This window comes from Chelmon rostratus, chromosome 21 (genome assembly GCF_017976325.1).
Source record: "Chelmon rostratus isolate fCheRos1 chromosome 21, fCheRos1.pri, whole genome shotgun sequence".
Classification (NCBI taxonomy): domain Eukaryota; kingdom Metazoa; phylum Chordata; class Actinopteri; order Chaetodontiformes; family Chaetodontidae; genus Chelmon; species Chelmon rostratus.
Genome location: NC_055678.1, coordinates 3,475,807 through 3,495,547, shown reverse-complemented (window position 1 = coordinate 3,495,547; position 19,741 = coordinate 3,475,807). Strand labels below are relative to the sequence as shown.

Genomic DNA, 19,741 nt, shown 5'->3' with positions numbered 1-19,741 from the left:
GTGGAGTTATGGGGTAAAATATAAAGAGATATGGTTTCATAGTTTTACAGAGCTGATGTAAAGGTCTAATCCCTATTATTCCTGCACAGGAAGCACAAACCACAGAGACTTACATGGGCAAAGTTTATTGTAAAGGTGCATCTTATTAAACATTGATAAACAGTGCAAAACACATCTTTCTGTTCAGTGACCTCCTCTGAGGCGAGTCTTTGGTGTCACTCAGGAAAAATATAACTTCACTTTACACTGAAAACAGATACAAACCCCACAGGTTCTCCATTATCATTGTATCAAACAGTTATATTTACAATACGTACAAATATTGTACACAAGCTGCAGCTGTAAGCGTGTCTGAAAAGCCAGTGAAACAGGCCGTGAAGAAGAGGAAGGTGGAGGTTTTCTCTCAGACACCCAGATTTAAGTGTAAAAACAGTCCAAAGTGCTTGTATGTGCAGATATGTGTGTGTCAGTGTTGTTGTCCATGTGTCTGTTCTGTAGAAAACTTCCTGAGGAAGAAGCTGCACGACAGTGAACACAATAACTCGCTGTTAAAGAGGCGTTTAAGGAAAACTCCACCTGCAGATAAACTGTACATCAGTAATAACAGTCTGTGAGGCTCGGTGTCTTCCTGCAGGTATTTCAACATGAAGGGCTGTAATCTGGTTTTTCCCTCAGATTTCTTCTTCTTCAGTCTTTCTTCTTCCAAGGTTTTGAAATGAAGCGGAGAGAAAATTCAACGTGTTGCTGTTAGTGGAAAAAAAAGAATAAAGTCCAAATATGTTGAGAAAAAAAAATTAAGAGAAAAAAACATTTCAAATATTTTACAAATTGTAACATAAAGTTGTAATTCTATAAAGTTAAAAAAAAACTTATAATAAAGTCGCAAATCTCTCAATGTTTCATTGTGATTTAACAAGAAAAAGTAAAGATATTTTGCAAATAAAATATTTATATTTTGAGAACAAGGTCGTAAAAAACCAACCTAATTTTACGAGAAAAGGCTGTAAGATGATGTAATGTCTCATACTTAACCACAATAATGTGTATGTTTTAGTATTCCCTGACTGTGCATACTATTCTCAAGATGTCATGAATTTTTTTGTACCTTTTTGATTTTATTCTTAAACTATTACCTAACCTTTTTCACATTTATTTTTTCTCTAAAATTACAACTTTTTTCTCAAATAAATTTGGCCTTTTCTCAAAAAATATTTCAACTTTATTCTTAAAATCTCAGGTTTTTCTGTTCATCAGTGGCCCTGAAAGTTTGTCGCACTGATGAGTTGAAGAATATGGTTTAAAAAAATGGCGACTGCAGAGAGAACTCGTCCTTGCTCTTTCATTTTGACACCAACACAAATTTCCTGTTGACACTGTCGATGTGGACATGATGTCACTTCCTCCATGACTGCACAGTAATCATTAGCTCATAACTAACCCAGTGAGTCATTATATCACCAAACATCTAGAGGCAGATACTTCATGAAGACGTGAGGATGAATTTCACTGTGACACTCTAAAGCGTGACCATAATGACTGACACAGATACATGCACGCATAATGACCCTACTTTTGTTTTTAATTTGGTTATTTTGTTTGATTTCTGTGTTGCTTAATGTAACTGGTCTCTGGTCTCTGCTGACCATCACACACTTCAGTGTCTCACTTCTTCTTCTCTGCTGCTCATTCGTGGCAGTAACAGGTGATCTAGAAGGAGCGGAGCGTCGCCATCTCCTCAGCTCTGAGAAAACAAATGACGCGTCACGATTCCCTTCTTTCTTGAAAACTGGTGACGGTGCATTCACTGACACTCACCAAGGGTTATGATATTTTACAGCTGTTTCTGCAGCTCTGTGCAGATGGGCTGAGAGGTGGCGGCCTAATTAGTTTGGGTTTTTTCAGCAGCGCCCCTCCTGTCCTCTTGGTGGCACCGTGGTGAGCAGCGGCGTTGGCGGTGACAGAGTACGAGCGTCCATGCATCATGCGGGCGTTGAGGCCATTGGCCATGGAGAAGGACTTCAGGTGTGACTTGAGAGCCAGTGGAAGGGGGAGTTTATCAACCAGGTGGACTGGAGTGCAGGAGACAATGGAGCGACAGCAGAGATCCTGAAGACTCAACACTGAGAGACAGACAGACAGACAGAGAGAGACAGCATATTTCAGCACAGCTACATGTTTCATTAGTTTTTATGACGTTCTCTCATTCTCACAGTGTAAGAGTCATGTCATATATTAAAAAAAATATCTAAATAGATATATATATTGTGAGCAGTCACTCATTCACTCCCTGTAAAACAGACACATTAAATTAAATTAAGACAGTAAATTAACTAAACATCATCTTGCATCGCCACTGACAGATGCTGAGTTGCACTACTGTAATATATCTATAAAATGTGGCACACTGCATAATGGGATTGAAAGACATGTATTTGTATTTGTTAAAAGAACTTTTGTTTTACTGTTTGTCTTTAATGACTGAATGAATTGTTTTTTATAAAACATTAAAATCAATTAACAGCACTGAAAACACATAGAAAACAAAGTGTCCAGCAGAGGGCAGCACAGACCTTCCAATCCTTACTACAAAACACTGTCATTAGCTTTCATGAGGAGGAAGAGGGAGAGTGCCATCACCTCTCAGCCAATCAGTGAGTGAGTTAATTCATAACGCATGATGTCAGTATGATCCCCTCAGAAATACTCCAGCACACAATTCAGATTAGACAAACCAGATAAAACATGTTAGTCAGGCTAGCTGTTTCCCCCCGTTTCCAGTCTTTATGCTAAGCTAAGCAGCTGCTGGCTGTAGCTTCATATTTAGCGTACAGACATGAGTGGAATCACTGTGAACGTCTGACTCTCAGAAAGAAAGAAGAGGATTTTATTAATGTTAGAGCACTTTATGCACTGCTGGAATGTAACTAAGTGCATTTACTACTTTTACTTTAATACCTGAAGTACATTTTCCTCATTATACTTGCATACTTTTACTGGAGTAACACTTTCAATGCAGGACTTTTACTTGTAACAGAGTATTTGTAGTAAAGGATCTGAATACTTGCTCTACGTGAGACGGCTGACTGACCTTTGTTGGGTCTCCACATCCGCTCCATGCCGTGTCTCATCAGGACGATTCGAGCGAGCTCAGTGAACGACTCGGTGATGTTGAAGTTACACAGCGGGCTGACCTCGAAGAAGGTGACGCCCAGCTTCTCCGCGTAAACCTGCGCCTGCTCCGTCGTCACCTGCCGCTTGTAGGCCAGGTGCAGACGGTTCCCAACCAGGATCTTGGGCACCCCTGGAGCATGCTGGGTAAACAGGAAACAGAAGTTTGTAACAGGGTCATTTGGTGGATTAACTGATTCAGGTTAGATGTCAGCTTCAGCCTCTCTAGGACTCCAGGTGACATTTTGTTTTAAATCTTAAAACAGATGACGTCAGCTCAAACAAATGGGGACATTTTTGCAAAGTGAGGCCATTTTGGGCCATTTTAACATGGTTTGAAATGTGCAATATGGAAGAATGTTGTCCAAAATTAACTAAAATTATCAACAGAATGGAAAGAAATAACAGTTCTCACGTTATGTGAAAGACATATATGTATTATGCTGCGTGACATTCGCATGCTAACCAGCTAGCTGCAGCTCGTCCTGTCTAATGATACCACTTTGTACCTTGAGAGGTGATCCGTATCCGTATAGCTCAGACCCCCATAGTTTTAGCTGGTGTTATGAGCGAGGGAATACATTCAGTCAACAAGGGCAAATACAAGCATACAAGAATAAAACTGTGTGTGTGAGGGTGCTGCCGTCTGAGCAGTAATGCTCCATCGAGTTCTCCAAGAGAGCAATTAAAACAGTGATTGTGCTGGAGAGTGAAATGAGGCGAAGGGAGAAAAAAACTCTGAATTATCTTTCTGGAGTGAAATATCACTTCAGATGTGACCATAAAACACAGGAACAGTCAAAATCAAAGCTTTAGAAACACTGACAGGATCATGTAGAGTCTGACCGACTGATTGATTGATTGATCACTGACCTCGTCTATCTCCTTGATCCACCTATCGATTCCATCAAAGGACCAGCGGTTGGTGATGTCGTACACCAGAATAACTCCCTGAGGGGAAACAAACAGAGACAGAACTTTTTATGCAGTTCAGCGACAGTTAACTATAATTTTTTTAACCTGAAGGTGAAAATAATCCACCATCCGAATGTAGTGCAAATTTTAACCACATTTTGAGAAAATGTGAATGAATGCATGATTTTTTGAGGCACATACTTAAAATGCGCACTGAAACTAAGGTGTATTTATTAGCAAAGAGTTTGTTAGCAAGGCAGCATTACTTTCCATACACCATAATAACTGTTTGTCTGTTTTGTGTCTTAGAGTCGCCTTCTTGAGCCTTTCATTGACCGAAATGCTTGAAAACGGCTTATGATGCTTTGACACATCTGACTTGTGCTTAATGAATCTGAACCCCTGAAAAAGTCCATTATAAGGTAACTAAAGAGTCATTCTGGTTTACTTCAACCTGGTGTATTTCCCATAAATGTGGTTATTGTGGGACATCCTTACTAAAGCAGATTCTCACAACGCAGCGCACATCAGGATGAGCTGCATGAGCCTCCTACAGCTTCCCAGATAAACATGACTTTTACATGAAGCTCGTCCGAGTCTGACAGGAAGTAAACACGGAAAGCCGCCGCCTGAAACGGCCACTACAGCTGACCGTGCAGGGATCATCTGGGACATGCTGGTTTGTTCACACGCTGACTTTCACAGCAGTGAGGAGGAAAAGTTTTGCTGCTGATGTCAGACTTGGAAAACAGATGTGTCCACGATGAGAGCGATACCAGCTGTGTAACTACAACAAATTAATTTGCAGTGCTGATCAACAGAGTCGTCCTGCAGACTTTGTTTCACCTCAACATCACTGCACCAACTCGGACACAGCATTGCAGTGGCAGCTGAGAGAAAACCTTACAGCTGTGGTGGATAATGAGTGTTTGGGTCAACTTGCAGAGTATTAGCCACCACTGGAGTCTCTATAATTCAGTGTAAGCCCGTGAAAACTACACAGTGTGATTCTTGGTGTTTTATTCTTGCAGTTCAGAAACCTGCAGGAACAAACCACTTTATCTTGTTTGCCTCTGCTTATCTAGTCAGTATTAGAGCTGAAATGATCATCCGAGCATTCATCTGAAACTATTTTGATAATCAATTAACCATTTCAGTAATTTTTTTAAGCAAATTGTCGAAATACCAAATTGCAGCTCCCCTTTTCAGAATATTGTAGACCGCTGATCGGACAAAATAAGACATGTGAAGACGTAATTTTTATGTCTTTTTTACAGAATGATGAATCAATACTTTAAATAACTGTTAGCTGCAGTCTACATAAATGTAGTAACATAGGATTTAACTCTTTACGTTGACTGTTGTCGCACCAACAATAATAGATGGACGTGTAGGTTATTATCAAGTCTCTCAAGCACACCCACACACACACACACACTCTAAAGATTCATGATCTGCTTTGAGCCTCACTGTGGCGACAGTGTGACTGTTGCCATGGTGATATCTCCTCTGTGAGTGATGACAACAACACAACTTCATTCAATGAAAAGTGTTTTCTTTTTTCTCCACTGGGAGCATATCAAGGCGGTCTGAGGCTGTTTGATGTGTGGGATGAATTTCTTCACACATCCTCTCACTGCTCCGTCTGTCTGAGGTCAGAACAGCAACTCAAAGAAAAGCTGTGAGGAGCTTCAGCTGAGCGGCTCAGACAGAGACCACAGCTAACATAGCATTAGCAGGGAAAAGCTACTGTAAATCCCAATTCAAGTAACACCAAACAAAGCTACCGCTGCAGCTAAAGTTCAGCTAAAGGGTGTGAAGCTAACTCAAAATTAGCCAAGCTAAATTTTAGCTCCAGGGCACAAAGCTAGCTATACAGTTGCTAGGCTAACCTATCAGCAAACAAGCTACAGAGAGCAAAGCTAACTTGCATGTCAGCATGAGACCTGACAGGTGTGCCAGCGGCTTTGTGGAAGTGGAAGGTGTTGAAGAAACATACCTGTGCTCCTCTGGAATAAGATCTAAATATAGTGCAGAATCGTCCCTGACCAGACGTGTCCCTGAAACAACACAGAGAATAAAAGGTCAGGGGTTGAGGTATCAGGGTCAAAGGTCAAACTGCTTCAGAGAGACGTTAACATTTCAAATGTCACACACTTTAAGATAAACATTTAGTTTTTGGACTTTTCACTATCTTCTAAGGAAAGTTAGTGGAGTATCTTCACATCTAAACAATCATTCCTGTTTCCAAACAAGAAGCAAAGACATCTCTGATTCAGATCCGCTACAGAGACCACATGACCTGACTTGGGACTTGCTCGACTCAAAACTTGCTTATCTTGACTTGTTGCTTGTTGGTCTTGACTTGGGACTTGATTTGGGACTTGATCTTGACTTGGGCTTTCATTTGACATGTGCTATGATTCCTGAACCAATTCTTTGATTCCTGAATCGTTTTTTTAACTAATAAATAACTAGCGCCGAGTCCGTTAGCTCGATGCTAACACATAATGGGAATTACCATTAAGATGCTAATTGAAATTAGCATCGCAGCGCGAATAATACTGTCCGAAAAAAACATTTAATTTCACATAATTAAAACTTTACATAAAAAAATGTGTGCTCATATTTCCAGGCTTTTACTTTTTATGCTCTGTGGAAACAACTGTTAGCTGCTGACTTTGCTTTGCTAACTCAGTCTGTTACTGTGCAGCTGACCAGCTACAGCAACCTCAGAGGGTCAAAACTCAAAGTTCCCATGGGTTTTAAAATACAGCCACCACTAGGTGGAGACATAGTATGTCAGGAGAGAGCAGAACACGTTGGCTCGAAACTGTATTTATTATTTTGTTATGACAGCAGCATGATGAGCAAGAACAGCTCAATAGTAAATAAAAGTAATAAAAGTTAGACAGACTGACTGAGATGTGATGGGTATCATTTTTGGAAATATAGCTCATGATAAACAGTCTCTGGCAATACTTTAGAAACACAACATGTGTGGAATCAGCACAAAAGTATCATCTTAGTATAGAATGGGGAGATAAGCATATCATCACAGCTGTAGTTATTATTATTTTGGATTGACAGTTTTCATTATTGGACACTGAATCCTCCACACTGTCATTAAATACTCCCCTTTACAGAACATGGGACTGAACTGTGGCTCTGTTTTGTTTTTTTTGAGCGTCGACAGTGAAAAACAAGAGTGTGTTTCCCAACAGCGGAGCTGAATACCAGAGCAGTGTTTTGGTTGGCTCGGCGAGGACGCTCGCTGGCTGCTGGCCTGCTGCTTCTGACCGGGCCAGATAGAAGGCCAGCTGCCAGTCTGTGAGTCAGGTGGTCCAACAAAACCACATAGATTCATCATGTAGTGATACTGAGAGCCTCCATCTGTTGTTACCAGTGACAGGAAATCATCCCAAACATGAGTGTGTGTGTTGTTGTGAAGATGATCATAAAACTGGATTTACTCAAGTGTGTGTACACACACACACACACACACACACACACACACACACACACACACAAACACACACAAACACACACACACACACAAACACACAAACACACAAACACACAAACACACACACACACACACACACACACACACAAAAGCGTCTCATCCGCTTAAACATCAAACAAAGTTTCAGATTAATAATTTAATATTGACTCAACTAAAAGCAAAACCGCTCTAAAAATACCTCTGAGAGGGCTGAAGGTTTACAGCCATGGATGTGTGTGAGTGCGTGTGTGTGTGTGTGTACTGTGCTTTAAGTGCACTATAATCTCTCCCACATCTTTCTTGTGTGAGTGCGTGCAGGTTATAAAACATGGACATCTATGTGTAACACATGCATTCATGCAGACAGTGTGTGTTTCTGTGGTTCAGCTCTTTGCAGCAGATTTACAGTTTACATGCAGTTACAGAGTTTATTCGGATGTGTGTCGTTTCACATCTTGCGAATCGCTCCCCTCTGACCTCAGTAATCTGACCTTACGAGTGCCAGTGTTGTGCCCAGTTCAAACGAAACCAACAGCTGGTTGAAAGTTCACTTCACGCAGATTCAAATGGACCGGTTTACCTTCATTTCTCTGTTTTTGTTTGAGCTGCACGGCTGCAGATCTTCACAGCGTCGTCTAGTACAAGTCTGTGGACTTGCTGAGAAACGGAGGTAACCCGTCCTCTACAAAACGCTGAGTTTGACTTTGGTGGAGGAACTTTGCGGCTGTTGGATCGTGGTCTTCACCTTTGTTAATGGTTTCATCATTCGCTCCCAGAGCAGGAGCATCATTAAGCCATTTCATGACACTCATGTACAGTACTGAGGCCTCGCAGCACCTCTGAAGCCGACTGATTAACACCTTTTATCTCGTTTGGTTGAAGCTCAGGGATAATAAACAGACAAGAAGCAGTCTGCTCAGTTTTCAAAGCTGTCGGCAGCATCAACTAAACTCCATCCGCCTCCATCGATTGGGGGCAAAACTCATGACAAATAAAATCTGAATTATCTGACGGGAGTGAAGACAGAAATCATGAGAGAAAACCAGAGAAGTTTAGAATCACAGGCAGCCGCTGCCAACATGTCTGCCGGAGGCCGCGTCACCTGAAACAGCTCTTTATCAAGTCAAACAGCCTCACGTGCTTCCTGTTTACGCTGCTCTGCTCTGTCCTCCTTTCACACAATCAGCCTTTCTGCTGACGATCACATGACCTGAGAGAGACACAGCGAGTTTCACCCGGAGACGTGTGTGTGTGTGTGTGTGTGTGATGGTACCAGAGCTGCAGCTTGACTCTCCTCCCGTCCAGGAGGATGGTGGTCGTCTTGTAGTCGATCCCTGAAACAACAACAGGACACAGAATAAGAAAACAATAAATACAGTAAAAAAAAAAAAAGCAAAAAGAAACCTCCAGGTGACTGCTGGAAACCACTTTTATGGTCACCTCAGGAAGCTTTGAGCCAGACCAGTTTGGTTCAGCTTGTTGAGCTTGGTCTGAACCAAACTTCAGGTGTGAAAGCGCCCCAACAGCAGTTTAGTTTTTTAATTCATGTTACACAACCCAAACCCAACTGACAAACAGCTAAACCAAACCAAACGGGTCAGAGGTAAAAGAAGTCTAAAAACACAGGCCGAGACCGCCGGCAAACTCGAGTCCAGAATCCGGCTGGTTCGTTTGTGGTGTGAAAGCAAAGCAAACCGTGAGTGCATCTGATGTGTGTGAAAGACAAAAATCATCCGATGGTCAACTGTGCGTGCTTCAGCAAACGTAGAAACACTTCAATGTACATTTACCCAGGTACTGTACTAAAGTACAATTTCCGGGTACTTAATGGAGTACTTCCATTTTCTGAGTCTGTTGTGAGCTCATAGTTTGACGTCACTGATTGGTTGTGTTACTGTTCTGTGATCACACATCGTATCTGACACCTTCACTGTTCAGAGAAAATACATTTTCTAACATGTTTTCTATGCAAACCTGCATGTTTATACCATTAATTTTGACCGTAGCTATTCAGATCAAGTCTTAATTTACCGTCCTGATTATTGTGAGAAAGAAAAGGTTATGAACTGAAAGGGTTTTTAAACAGTCACTTTAATAGGGATTAGAACCAGCAACCTCTCAGCCTCCATCCACAGTTTCCTCTGACAGCAGATTAAGAAAAGGCTCTTCCAGCCAAGAAGGCAACAGATTTACTGCAGAACATCAGAGATTTGTACCAGCAGCCACCATCTTTACACTCTCTCTCTCTCACACACACACACACACACTCACGCACACACACACACACACACACACACACGATTAGCTGTTAATATCAGGCTGCTGTCACATGAGTCCCCGGCAGGAACAAAGGCAGCGGGCGGCTCCTCTCTTTTATAACAGTAATTATCAGGAGCTGTCTGCAAGAGACGACACCCCAATGATGCTTCAACAATGGCTGCCAAGTACACGCACACGCACACACACACACACACACACACACACACATACATATGTTATGTAAATGCTCTCAACTGTAAGAGCATTTACTCTCAGAGCTCAGAGGCTCCGTTTACATAAGTTACTGTAGCACCGGCACAGATACTGCAGCGTTTTCTTAAACTATGTATCTGTTAAACTGTGTCTGTATCTGTTAAACTGTGTCTGTATCTATTAAACTGTGTCTGTATCTGTTAAACTGTGTCTGTATCGTTGCCGATCTGTAGAAGCCATCATTTACACCACCACTTGGAGCCGTTGGAGCAGCTTATCTTCCTGTGATGGATGGAGGGATGCTGTGCTGTCCCTGCAGAACCAGCAGCGCTCAGTGCTAACAGGGAACAGACTATGATCGCTGTTAGCACAGGCTATGCTGTGGTTTTGCTCACTCTGGTAAAGACAAAGCTAAAGTCAGTGCTTAAGACGGTGTAATTGTTGTCATATTTGTTTTTATTTGTAAGAATTTAAGTTGCAATTATCTTTTATTTGATGAAATCGCTTATGCTTTTATTTTTAAGCCACTTTTATTTTGAAGAGGTTTTTGGGCTGCTCATGCGGCAGCAGATACCTTAGTGGATGTTAACAAGCTAGCAGTGGGCATGAATGTGTGGCCTGCTGCAGGATGGACTTAATTTAAAGAAGTTTCTTGTTGCAAAGCCTGAAGATCAACCTCCTCTGTAGCACGCAGCCGACAAGGTAATTGTTGTTTGTGTATATTACTTTGCAAAACGTTTTTCCACATGCTGTGCATGTATCCTCATAATTTAATATGTTCTATATTGTGTGTTTAGTTTTCACGGTGAATGATGAACGATGGTTGGTCATTAAACCAGTTAAAGGAAACCACTTGTGTCTGAGTATGCTTCGGGGGAGCTACAGACGGTATCCGGTTGTTCAGACACACTTACACCAGTCAGCTGAGCTTTAGCCAGTGAGCTAACCACCGTCATGCTAGCAATCTGGAAACGTGCTAGCTCTATCAGCCACAATACCTGAGTTTCTATTTTCTCTGTACTCTGATGTTCAGTCTGTCTGACATCTTTTTTCTCAGGAACTTCTTGAACAACGAGTTACTGAAGAAGGACAACGAGTACTAGCATGTTCCCAGCTAGCTAGCATGCTAACAGCTAGCTCACCAGCTACAGTAATTCACCGACTAGACCTGTTAAAATCAAATGTTTCGCAGTGATGTGTGGACGAACTTCTCTGTGAAACTTTGTGGTGCGATCGGACGTCAAACAGCAGCACGAAGACTTTTCACGAACAAAATGTAAAATGATCAAACTGCTGATTCGGCAAATCAGGAAATATGCGATGAAAGAGAGTAAACAAGAGAAAGAATCGCACAAAAACTGAGGTTTGGTCAGGTTTGATGTTCAGCTCTGCTCTGAACACACAAACACGATACCGTGAAACGAACGCTCGCAAGAAGAGACGGAGACTTCAGGCATATTAGAGCGGAGAGGAAGAGGAGGAAGATCAGGGAGGACAAGATGTGATATAATACACGAGTTATTCTGGGAGGAGAGCAACACAACAGTCCAACCTACACACATATGTTCAAGTATGACACACACACACACAAACACACAGGCACGCACAGGCCGCACACAAACACACACACACACTCACTCTCTCTCTCTCTCTCTGGCATGCATGATACATGAAGCATCTTGGGAAAGTGGTGTTACATAAGAGGTTGGAGCAGTGAGGTTTGCTGACAGACGTCAAAACAGTAAAACTCACTGCCTGCTGGAGTGTGTGTGTGTGTGTGTGTGTGCGTGCGGTGGGGGGTTGCAACAGCAGAGCCCAGATTCAACACGTCTGTCTGTATTAAAGGACCGTGTCAGTGTTTATGAAGATAATTGTGGATTATATTCTATCAGATGTTGTGCTCACACAGATTTTGTAACACGCTGAAACAGTATGTTACAATAATAAAAGTCTGATGGGGAGTGTTTTGGATTTTAGCCATGCTAGCAGCGTGGATGCTAATGTTGCTCTGTGGGTCAGTCCACTACCTGGGTCCATACTGAAATACAACTATTGGCTGGATTGTTATGATTATTACATTCAGACATTCATGCTCCCCTGAGGATGAACTGCGATAACTTTGGTGATCCACTGATCACCTAGCGCCATCATCAGGTCACGCTAACATGCTAAACTAGGATAATGAACTTGTTAAAAATGCATCTGCTAAACATTAGCATGTTAGCTTTATCACTGTGAACACACAGATTAGCGCCTGTAAATCAAGCCTCACAGAGTTTCTCAGCTCATCTGAGGTTTCAAAGCACTCTGAGACAGGAAAGTTATCACGGCAACATGTATTTTATGCTTTGTAGCAGCGATTGTGAGGAAAACACTAGACATTTCCAGACTGAAGCCACTTGAGGCCCAGCAAATCAACAACGTCGCTTTGGTTAAGACCTGTATGAGAATCAAGATCATTCGAGCTCAAATGAAAATGAGCTGCCTCACATCACGTCCAGCCCTCCTGTTTCACCTAAAATAACCTTCCTTATTCTAACACCAGGGGTTGTTGCCAGCGTCACTTGTCTTCCTCCATCTGTCCGTCTTTCACCTCTCATCCATCTCCCACAGTTACCTTTCCTCACCTCATGTCTCCGACAGGCTTCCTGTTCTCATTTACTTCACTTTAATCCAAATTAATTTTTTATTTCAAAGCTTTGATTTCCTGTTGCACTCACATTACATTAGCTTTGAGTCCTTCCTGTCCTGTTACCTGAATTGAATGAACAATCCGTGACACACAGTTAAACACAAAACATCTAACCTTATTCAAACAGCCTCCGTTTGAAATGACCACTTCAGTGACATCACGTCTGTGTCATCCAATCACAATGTCAATGATGTAAAAAAGAAATCACATCTCCGTGTTTTTCATGTGCTCGCCAAGGTCACCCCATCTGTATGAGTGGGATCACACATTCAGAGGAATGAGTCAGCCTCTCCTGGCAACACCAACAGCATCTCCACCACCTTCATCATTATACCCCACACCATCACACACACACACACACACACACATACATACATTTGTCAAGTCTCCCTGAGTCTCGACTCTCAGGGATTTTCAAAGGTTCGGCTGTTTACTGGAGGTTCAGTTGAGAAAATGGAGGAGTGTTTTTGTGAAGTAACACAATGTCCAAAATGTTAATAAAAGTGCAGTTCATTGGCTTTAAAAACATATTGTAAACAAGCATTTGGCCTTTTTTTATGCGTCTCATTTGTGAGTAATTATCAGCGTCTCATAAAATATGTAAAATAAACTGTCAGGGTGCTTGTGTGCATTTTTGTGAGCTTGCGTCGGTGTGTTCTCCGAGCTGTAATCAAGGCTTCCCCCGTGTGGTTTTGGCATCGTCCCCTCACCACAGCCTGTAAAAGCAGCTCTTCTCTGGACTTGGCTGGAGAATGAAGCCCCCGTCGGGATGCCTGCGGCCTCCACGCCGTTGATCCTGTTCCAGTGGAGCCTGCAGCCGTCCCGCATTTTCACCGCAAAACTCTCTGGCAGGGAGGCAGCCAAACACAGCTATGATCCCTCGCCCATCATACCTCGTATTAAGGGAGATGACCCAGAAACGACAGACATCAAGGCTTCATCGCTCCAGTTTTCCATCAGTTGAGCCAGACAGCCTGATGTGGGGGAAACCATGTCGTCACTGGCTGGTACAGAACTTCCATCAAAACCCTACGAGTCTCACATCACCCCAAGGAGCCATTGTCCCCTTTTAAAATAAATAAAAACTAGAGCTCTCGACTCTGACTCTGATTAGCGGCTGATTTTCAGCTCATCGCAAATACATCAGCATACACATATATTAATTAGCCTCACTAATGTTACTATGTTAGCTTTGTGTCCTGTTAGCAATGGATGCTACCATCTCAGAATAATGCATCAACATTCCCAAGTCCCGGTTTCTTTCCCATTCTGATGACATTTCATTAATGCAGCACATTTCCCACTAATACTATGTTAGCTTTGTGTCTGCTAATACTGAGCAGTGACTTAGTTAGCCCCACTAATGTTAGCTTTGTCATCTGTTAGCTGATATTTAGCTTTGGGTGCTGTTAGCTGATACCAACTAGTGACTTAGCTAGCCTCACTAATGTTAGCTTTGTCATCTGTTAGCTGATATGTAGCTTTGTGTCATGTTAGCCGATACAGAGTGGTGACTTAGTTAGCCTCACTAATGTTAGCTTTGAGCCTCACTCATGTTAGCTTTGTTATCTGTTAGCTGATAGTTAGCTTTGTGTCCTGTTAACTGATACCAAGTGGTGACTTAGTTAGCCTCACAAATGTTAGCTTTATCATCTGTTAGCTGATACTTCGCTTTGTGTCCTGTTAGCTAATACAGCTAATACAGAGTAGTTAGTAGTAGTTAGTTAGCCTCATTAGCTTTGTCATCTGTTTGTCAGCTGATATTGGATAGTGAGTAAACTAGCCTCAGTAATGTTAAAGTTAATGTAAAGCTAGCTTCGTGTTCTGTTAGTTCCTATCAGAAAGTGAGGTCATTAACCACATAATGGTAGGGCTTTGTTAGCTGATGTTCAAGAGCTATTAGCTTAGCCTTGCTAATTTTACGTTAGCTTCGTATCCTGCACCCAATCCGCCTGATCGGTACTGCACATGTGCGTAGGTCAGACTAACGCCTGGGTTAACCACAACCGATCCACATGGGCACATATTCAACCTGCACACTACAAATCAGGTTTCCGGTACAGATCGGGCAGTGACATCCTGTTAACTAATGCTGATTAGCTGCTAATCAACCATCCAAATTTACAACTTATAGCAGCCAAATTTCGAGAGAGTCCTACAAATAAGACATGACTGAGTACTTGTTTCCATCCAGTAATGCTGTGTTGACTATGAGTTCATCGGTTGATGGAGACAAACAGCAGGTGGAGCTGATTCTCCAGTCGGTGCCATTAAACCATCGCAGAAGAAGAGACGCAAAGAGACGACATGATTAAAAGAGCTCCAGTCAAAGGTCAAACGATGGATTTTAGTTTTGTTTCTGTTAGCTGTTAGTGTGTGTTAAGATCAAAACTTCTTGTTATTGATATGTGGATTGAAAAATGCAGTCAGGCTCTAATAAAAAGCCAAACTCCATTCAACTGTTTTTTTTTCTGTTTCATCCATCCAGGATCATTCTGGCATCAGACTGACTATTCCTTTATCCCTGACCTTTGACCTCCTCTCCGCAGGCTGCTGCTGGTGATGTCAGCAGTCGGAGGCACTGAGGCTTTTTCTGTTGTCACGTGAAGTCACTCCGGCTGTCAGCTGCATGCCTGAAATACGAGAGCTACACTGGGAGAGATTTACTTTCATGTTAGGATCCACTTGTGTTATCAGTCAGCGTGAAGCGGCGTCACGTTAAGGCTGTGCAGTAAAACCCTGCAGAAGTCAACGCTCCGCTGCTGCTCCCGTGCAAAGACTGAGAACACAGATACATCACACAGTGCTCTCTGCCTGCAGCACTGAAAGCATTCACAGGTTTTACATTGAGGATATGACACAAAGAAACAGGACGGGACAAGAAAGAGTCCATCATACGAAACATAACTCGCTCACACATTTTGGTTTTTGTACCAGTTAAACAAACTATGTAGAATAATTGTTAATTGTTTTTAATCAGTGAGCTTTAAAGGTGCTTGGGTGGATTTTGTCTCCTTTAGACATCCAGTACCTATGCTAAGCTAACAGCTCTGGCTGAAGCTTCAAGAAGAACATTTCCCAAAATGAACAATTGCTTTGATGAGGAGTTACTGAAGAGTGGGAAGTAAGTAATGAACGTGAGGAAGGTTACGGTCTCCTCATCATCACTCAACACATGACTCCACACAAGTCACATGACTCATGGAGGTTTGATCCACAGAAGAACTTTTACACATCAGACTACAGGAAACACTTCTCACAGATATTTCAACTTTTCCACTCTTCCACACTTTGTATGACCAAAATGTGCATAAAAACAGGTGGATGGAAACACACCTGCACTGAACACACCTGTCCATACTGAATTTGATCGGCTCAAAATTATCACAACCAAAATGTTTTTTAAATAGAAATCTAACATAGATCAAAAAGACGCTGACAGAAATAAATCAGAACGCTTCAACTGAACGCAGCATCTCGCTCCAGAACCTGTTTGTACCTTTCAGCATTAATGGAGCCTTCACAGGTGAGCAGGTGACCCATGAGCACATCCTCGCTGTGAACCACTGAGCCTTTCAATCATGATACTATCACCTGTTACCAATCAACCTGTTTACCTGTGGAATGATCCAAACAGGTGTTTTTGGAGCGTTCCACATCTTTCCCAGTCTTTTGTTGCTCCTGTCACAACTTCAAACATGTTGCTGCATCAGATTCAGAATCAGCAGATATTTACAAAATCATGAAGCTGATGAGCTCAAACATTAAATATATTGTCTTTGTGATGTTTTCAGTTGAGTCAAAAAGGATTAACAGGTTATCGCATTCTGTTTTATTTATGTTTTATACAGCGTCCAAACTTTATGGAACGAGTGTACGAGTACAAAGTCACAGTTGGCCTGAAGCTGCAGACCTCCAACATGGCCGCCAGCTTGTGAGTTACATCATCTGTAAGCTGAGTGTGAAGAGCTGAGAGCGTCGACAGAGAGTGAGTGAGTCATGAGCAGCTGCCTGCCAGCCAGCACTTATTAATATAACACACACACACACACACACACACACACACACACTGCAATGAGAAATGAAATAAAAGGAAGATGATAAATTATAGAAAAAATGCTTCTTTTTCCGGTTCGCTTTGCTTTTCTAGAGCCAAAGTGCCAACAGGCAGTGGTACAAAAACATTTGGCATAAAAGCACACAGACTAACAAACAGTAAAAGAGGAAATAAATTTACAGTAATAAATAAGCAAAATGTGAGACAATTAATCAGAATAGTATAATACAAAATTAAAGTACTAAGTAATAGTACTCATATAAATACTCTCATATTTGTCTTTTCTGTGCCCAAAATCCATATAAGCTTGCTGTAGCTAAGCTAACTAAGCTAACCAAGCTAATCTAAGTCATGTGGGAGTTAGCGTGACCACGATCTGCATCAAAACAACACAAGCGGTTGTGATGGTGGACAGAAATGATCAGTTTGAGCATCAGATCAAACATTTAAAGCAGAGGTGGAGGAAGTACTCTGAGTAAAAGTAGCAAAACCACAGAGTAAAAATACTACATACTAATGCATTAAAAGTACAGAAGTAGTAGCATTAAAATGTTCTTAAAGTACCAAGAGGTAAAAGTACTCATTTCAGAGGCATATATATTAATGGATTATAATTATTGGTACATTCATGTGTTCTTCTCTCTGATGCTGCAGCTTATTATTATTTATTTAACGTTATTTACTGCTGCACAGCTACATGTATACAATTACATCATAATTCATTTCAGTTACTATCTGAATCTGTAAAGTAAATCAAAATCACAGTATTTCCCTCTGAGATGCAGTTGAGTAGAAGTAGAAATACATAGTTAAAGTACATACCTAAAACTGTAGGTAGAGTAAGTTAGTAAATGTACTTATTTACATTCCACCACTGCCTGTCACACACAGCTCAGGGTTTATAATACCCACAGACAGGATTTCACAACTCTGGAAAGTTTTCACATCTGCAAGTATTTCATATTGTTCTACTACGCATTCTTTGTACTGCATTCACGTACGCAGTACAAATACTGTGTTCACGTTACAAAGGAATCCACCAGGAATCACCTGCATGAACGTGATTGGCAGACGCAGACGCAGACGCAGCATCTTACTGGATGATGTCGTGTCACGTCAAATTTGAGCCTGGATTTACTTTTACTTTGAATACTTGAAGTACATCCTCGAGTCCACTTACATACTTTTACTGTAGTAAGATTTCAATGCAGGACTTTTACTTGTACCAGAGTATTTGTACAGTGAGTATTTGTACAGTGAGGTATTGTAGTTTTATTTCAGTAAAGGATCTGAACTCTTCCTCCATCACAGAGCATGAGTAAATATTTCATTGTAAGAAAAAATGAAGCAGCAGAGTCTCAGTCACATGTTTATAGATCAACTGTCCAACCTGGGGGTCGGGCCCCTCCAGAGGGTCACCAGATCAATATAAGCGGGGCCTCAGATAATTCACGGGAAAGAAGGAAAAACTAATTTCTGATACACAAACCTGTTTTCAGCTTCTGAACTTTTCTCTCATCTTTGATATTTAGTGAAAAACACAACAACTCAGAGACACCTGAAGAGGACACAGGACAAAGAGGCTGGGAACTACTGATTTTGTAACTAAAGTAACTAATCAGATAAATGCAGTAGAGTAAAAAGTACAGTATTTCAGTAGTAGAAGTAGAAGGTAGCAGTAAATGGAAATGAAAGTACAAGCGCCATCTGAAAAAATTACTCGGATACTTTCTGCCTCTGTCTGAGGGTCAGTGTGTCCTCCAGTATGACGACTTTACACTCCCTTTGATTAGGAAGGTGTGGTGGGTCCCATACTGGACTCAGTGCTGTGCAGTGTGTGTATGGAGGTGGTCTTCACGGACAGCCGCGAACACCGCGCGTAAAAAAAGAAAATCAGTGCGCGTAAAACCTCCAAAAATAACCTGACAGGTGGGTTAAAGACACAAAAGTGACCTTCTCTCAACACAGCCCCTCCCCCTCCGACCCGGTGGTCACTCACCCATGTTGTATCCGTACGGGGACTCGGTGGCTCCGTCTTGCAGGCTCGCCAGAATCTCGCCCTTCCCGACATCGCTGTCCCCCACCAGCAGGAACTTGAGCAGAAAGTCGTACGCCCTGGCCGGGCTGCTTCTGTGGCTCATCCTCGCTGCAGATGACAGCTGCCGTGTCCCATCATGAGATGAGGCTCGGCAGCACAGAGCCTAAACCCCCTCCTCTAACAGTCAGGTCCGTAGCGGGGAGACGGGACCGAGACGCGTGAAGTTCACCGATAAATCCGCGACGATTAAAGTCCCTCCACGATCCAACACGGGGGCTCTGTGTGTGTTTACGTGCAGCAAACAGCTTCGTCACCCGGTTCAGATTGTGTCCAGAGGATCTACAAGTGTCCAGCGTGAACCTCGGACATCGACAACTATCGCAGGACGGTGTTACTGCCTCCTCTGCGCCATCAGCGCGCACAGGACGCACAGCGCTTTTACGCACGAAGGTAAGAACCCTCCGCAGACGGTTCAGTTCGGCTCCTGGACTCCGGACTGAGGAGGAGGAACTGACGGTTATCTGGCACCCTCCCTATGCCTCCCTGCTCCAGCGGAGGTGGTGTCACGGATGGGGATGGAGACGGTGAGGGGAGGGTGCAGTCCAGCTCTGCCTGCCTCCGTCTGATTGGTTCATCCTGTGAGTTGCTAGGGCAACGTTGAGCCCGGACCTAACGCTGGAGACGTCCGTCAACACACCAGAGAAGACATTTGATTGGATCCCCGCGTGCAGTCAAGCTACAAAGTATGCTATAAACTTGAACGAACTACTTCCTGCCAAGCCTACAAAATAAAAGCCTGATGTGCTGTATTCTGCCATCACAGCACATTTTAAAAAATCTTACATTTGCATTTTTATTTAAAGATCTTATACTAGTTAAGGTCTTTAAAATGGA

At 42.4% G+C, this 19,741-nt stretch overlaps 1 protein-coding gene across 1 annotated transcript; it reads right to left on the bottom strand.

Moving 5' to 3' along the window:
• Nucleotides 1–128: 128 nt before the first annotated feature.
• Nucleotides 129–19,374, bottom strand: rab40b (RAB40B, member RAS oncogene family). The gene is made up of 7 exons (XM_041962872.1): nucleotides 18,809–19,374; nucleotides 8,862–8,922; nucleotides 6,083–6,143; nucleotides 4,042–4,119; nucleotides 3,089–3,311; nucleotides 1,816–2,120; nucleotides 129–744 (listed from the first exon to the last, which is right to left on the bottom strand). The coding sequence occupies exons 1-6, from the start codon at nucleotides 18,948–18,950 to the stop codon at nucleotides 1,822–1,824; spliced, it is 864 nt and encodes a 287-aa protein (XP_041818806.1). The 5' UTR covers nucleotides 18,951–19,374; the 3' UTR covers nucleotides 129–744; nucleotides 1,816–1,821.
• Between the last annotated feature and the right edge of the window lie 367 nt (nucleotides 19,375–19,741).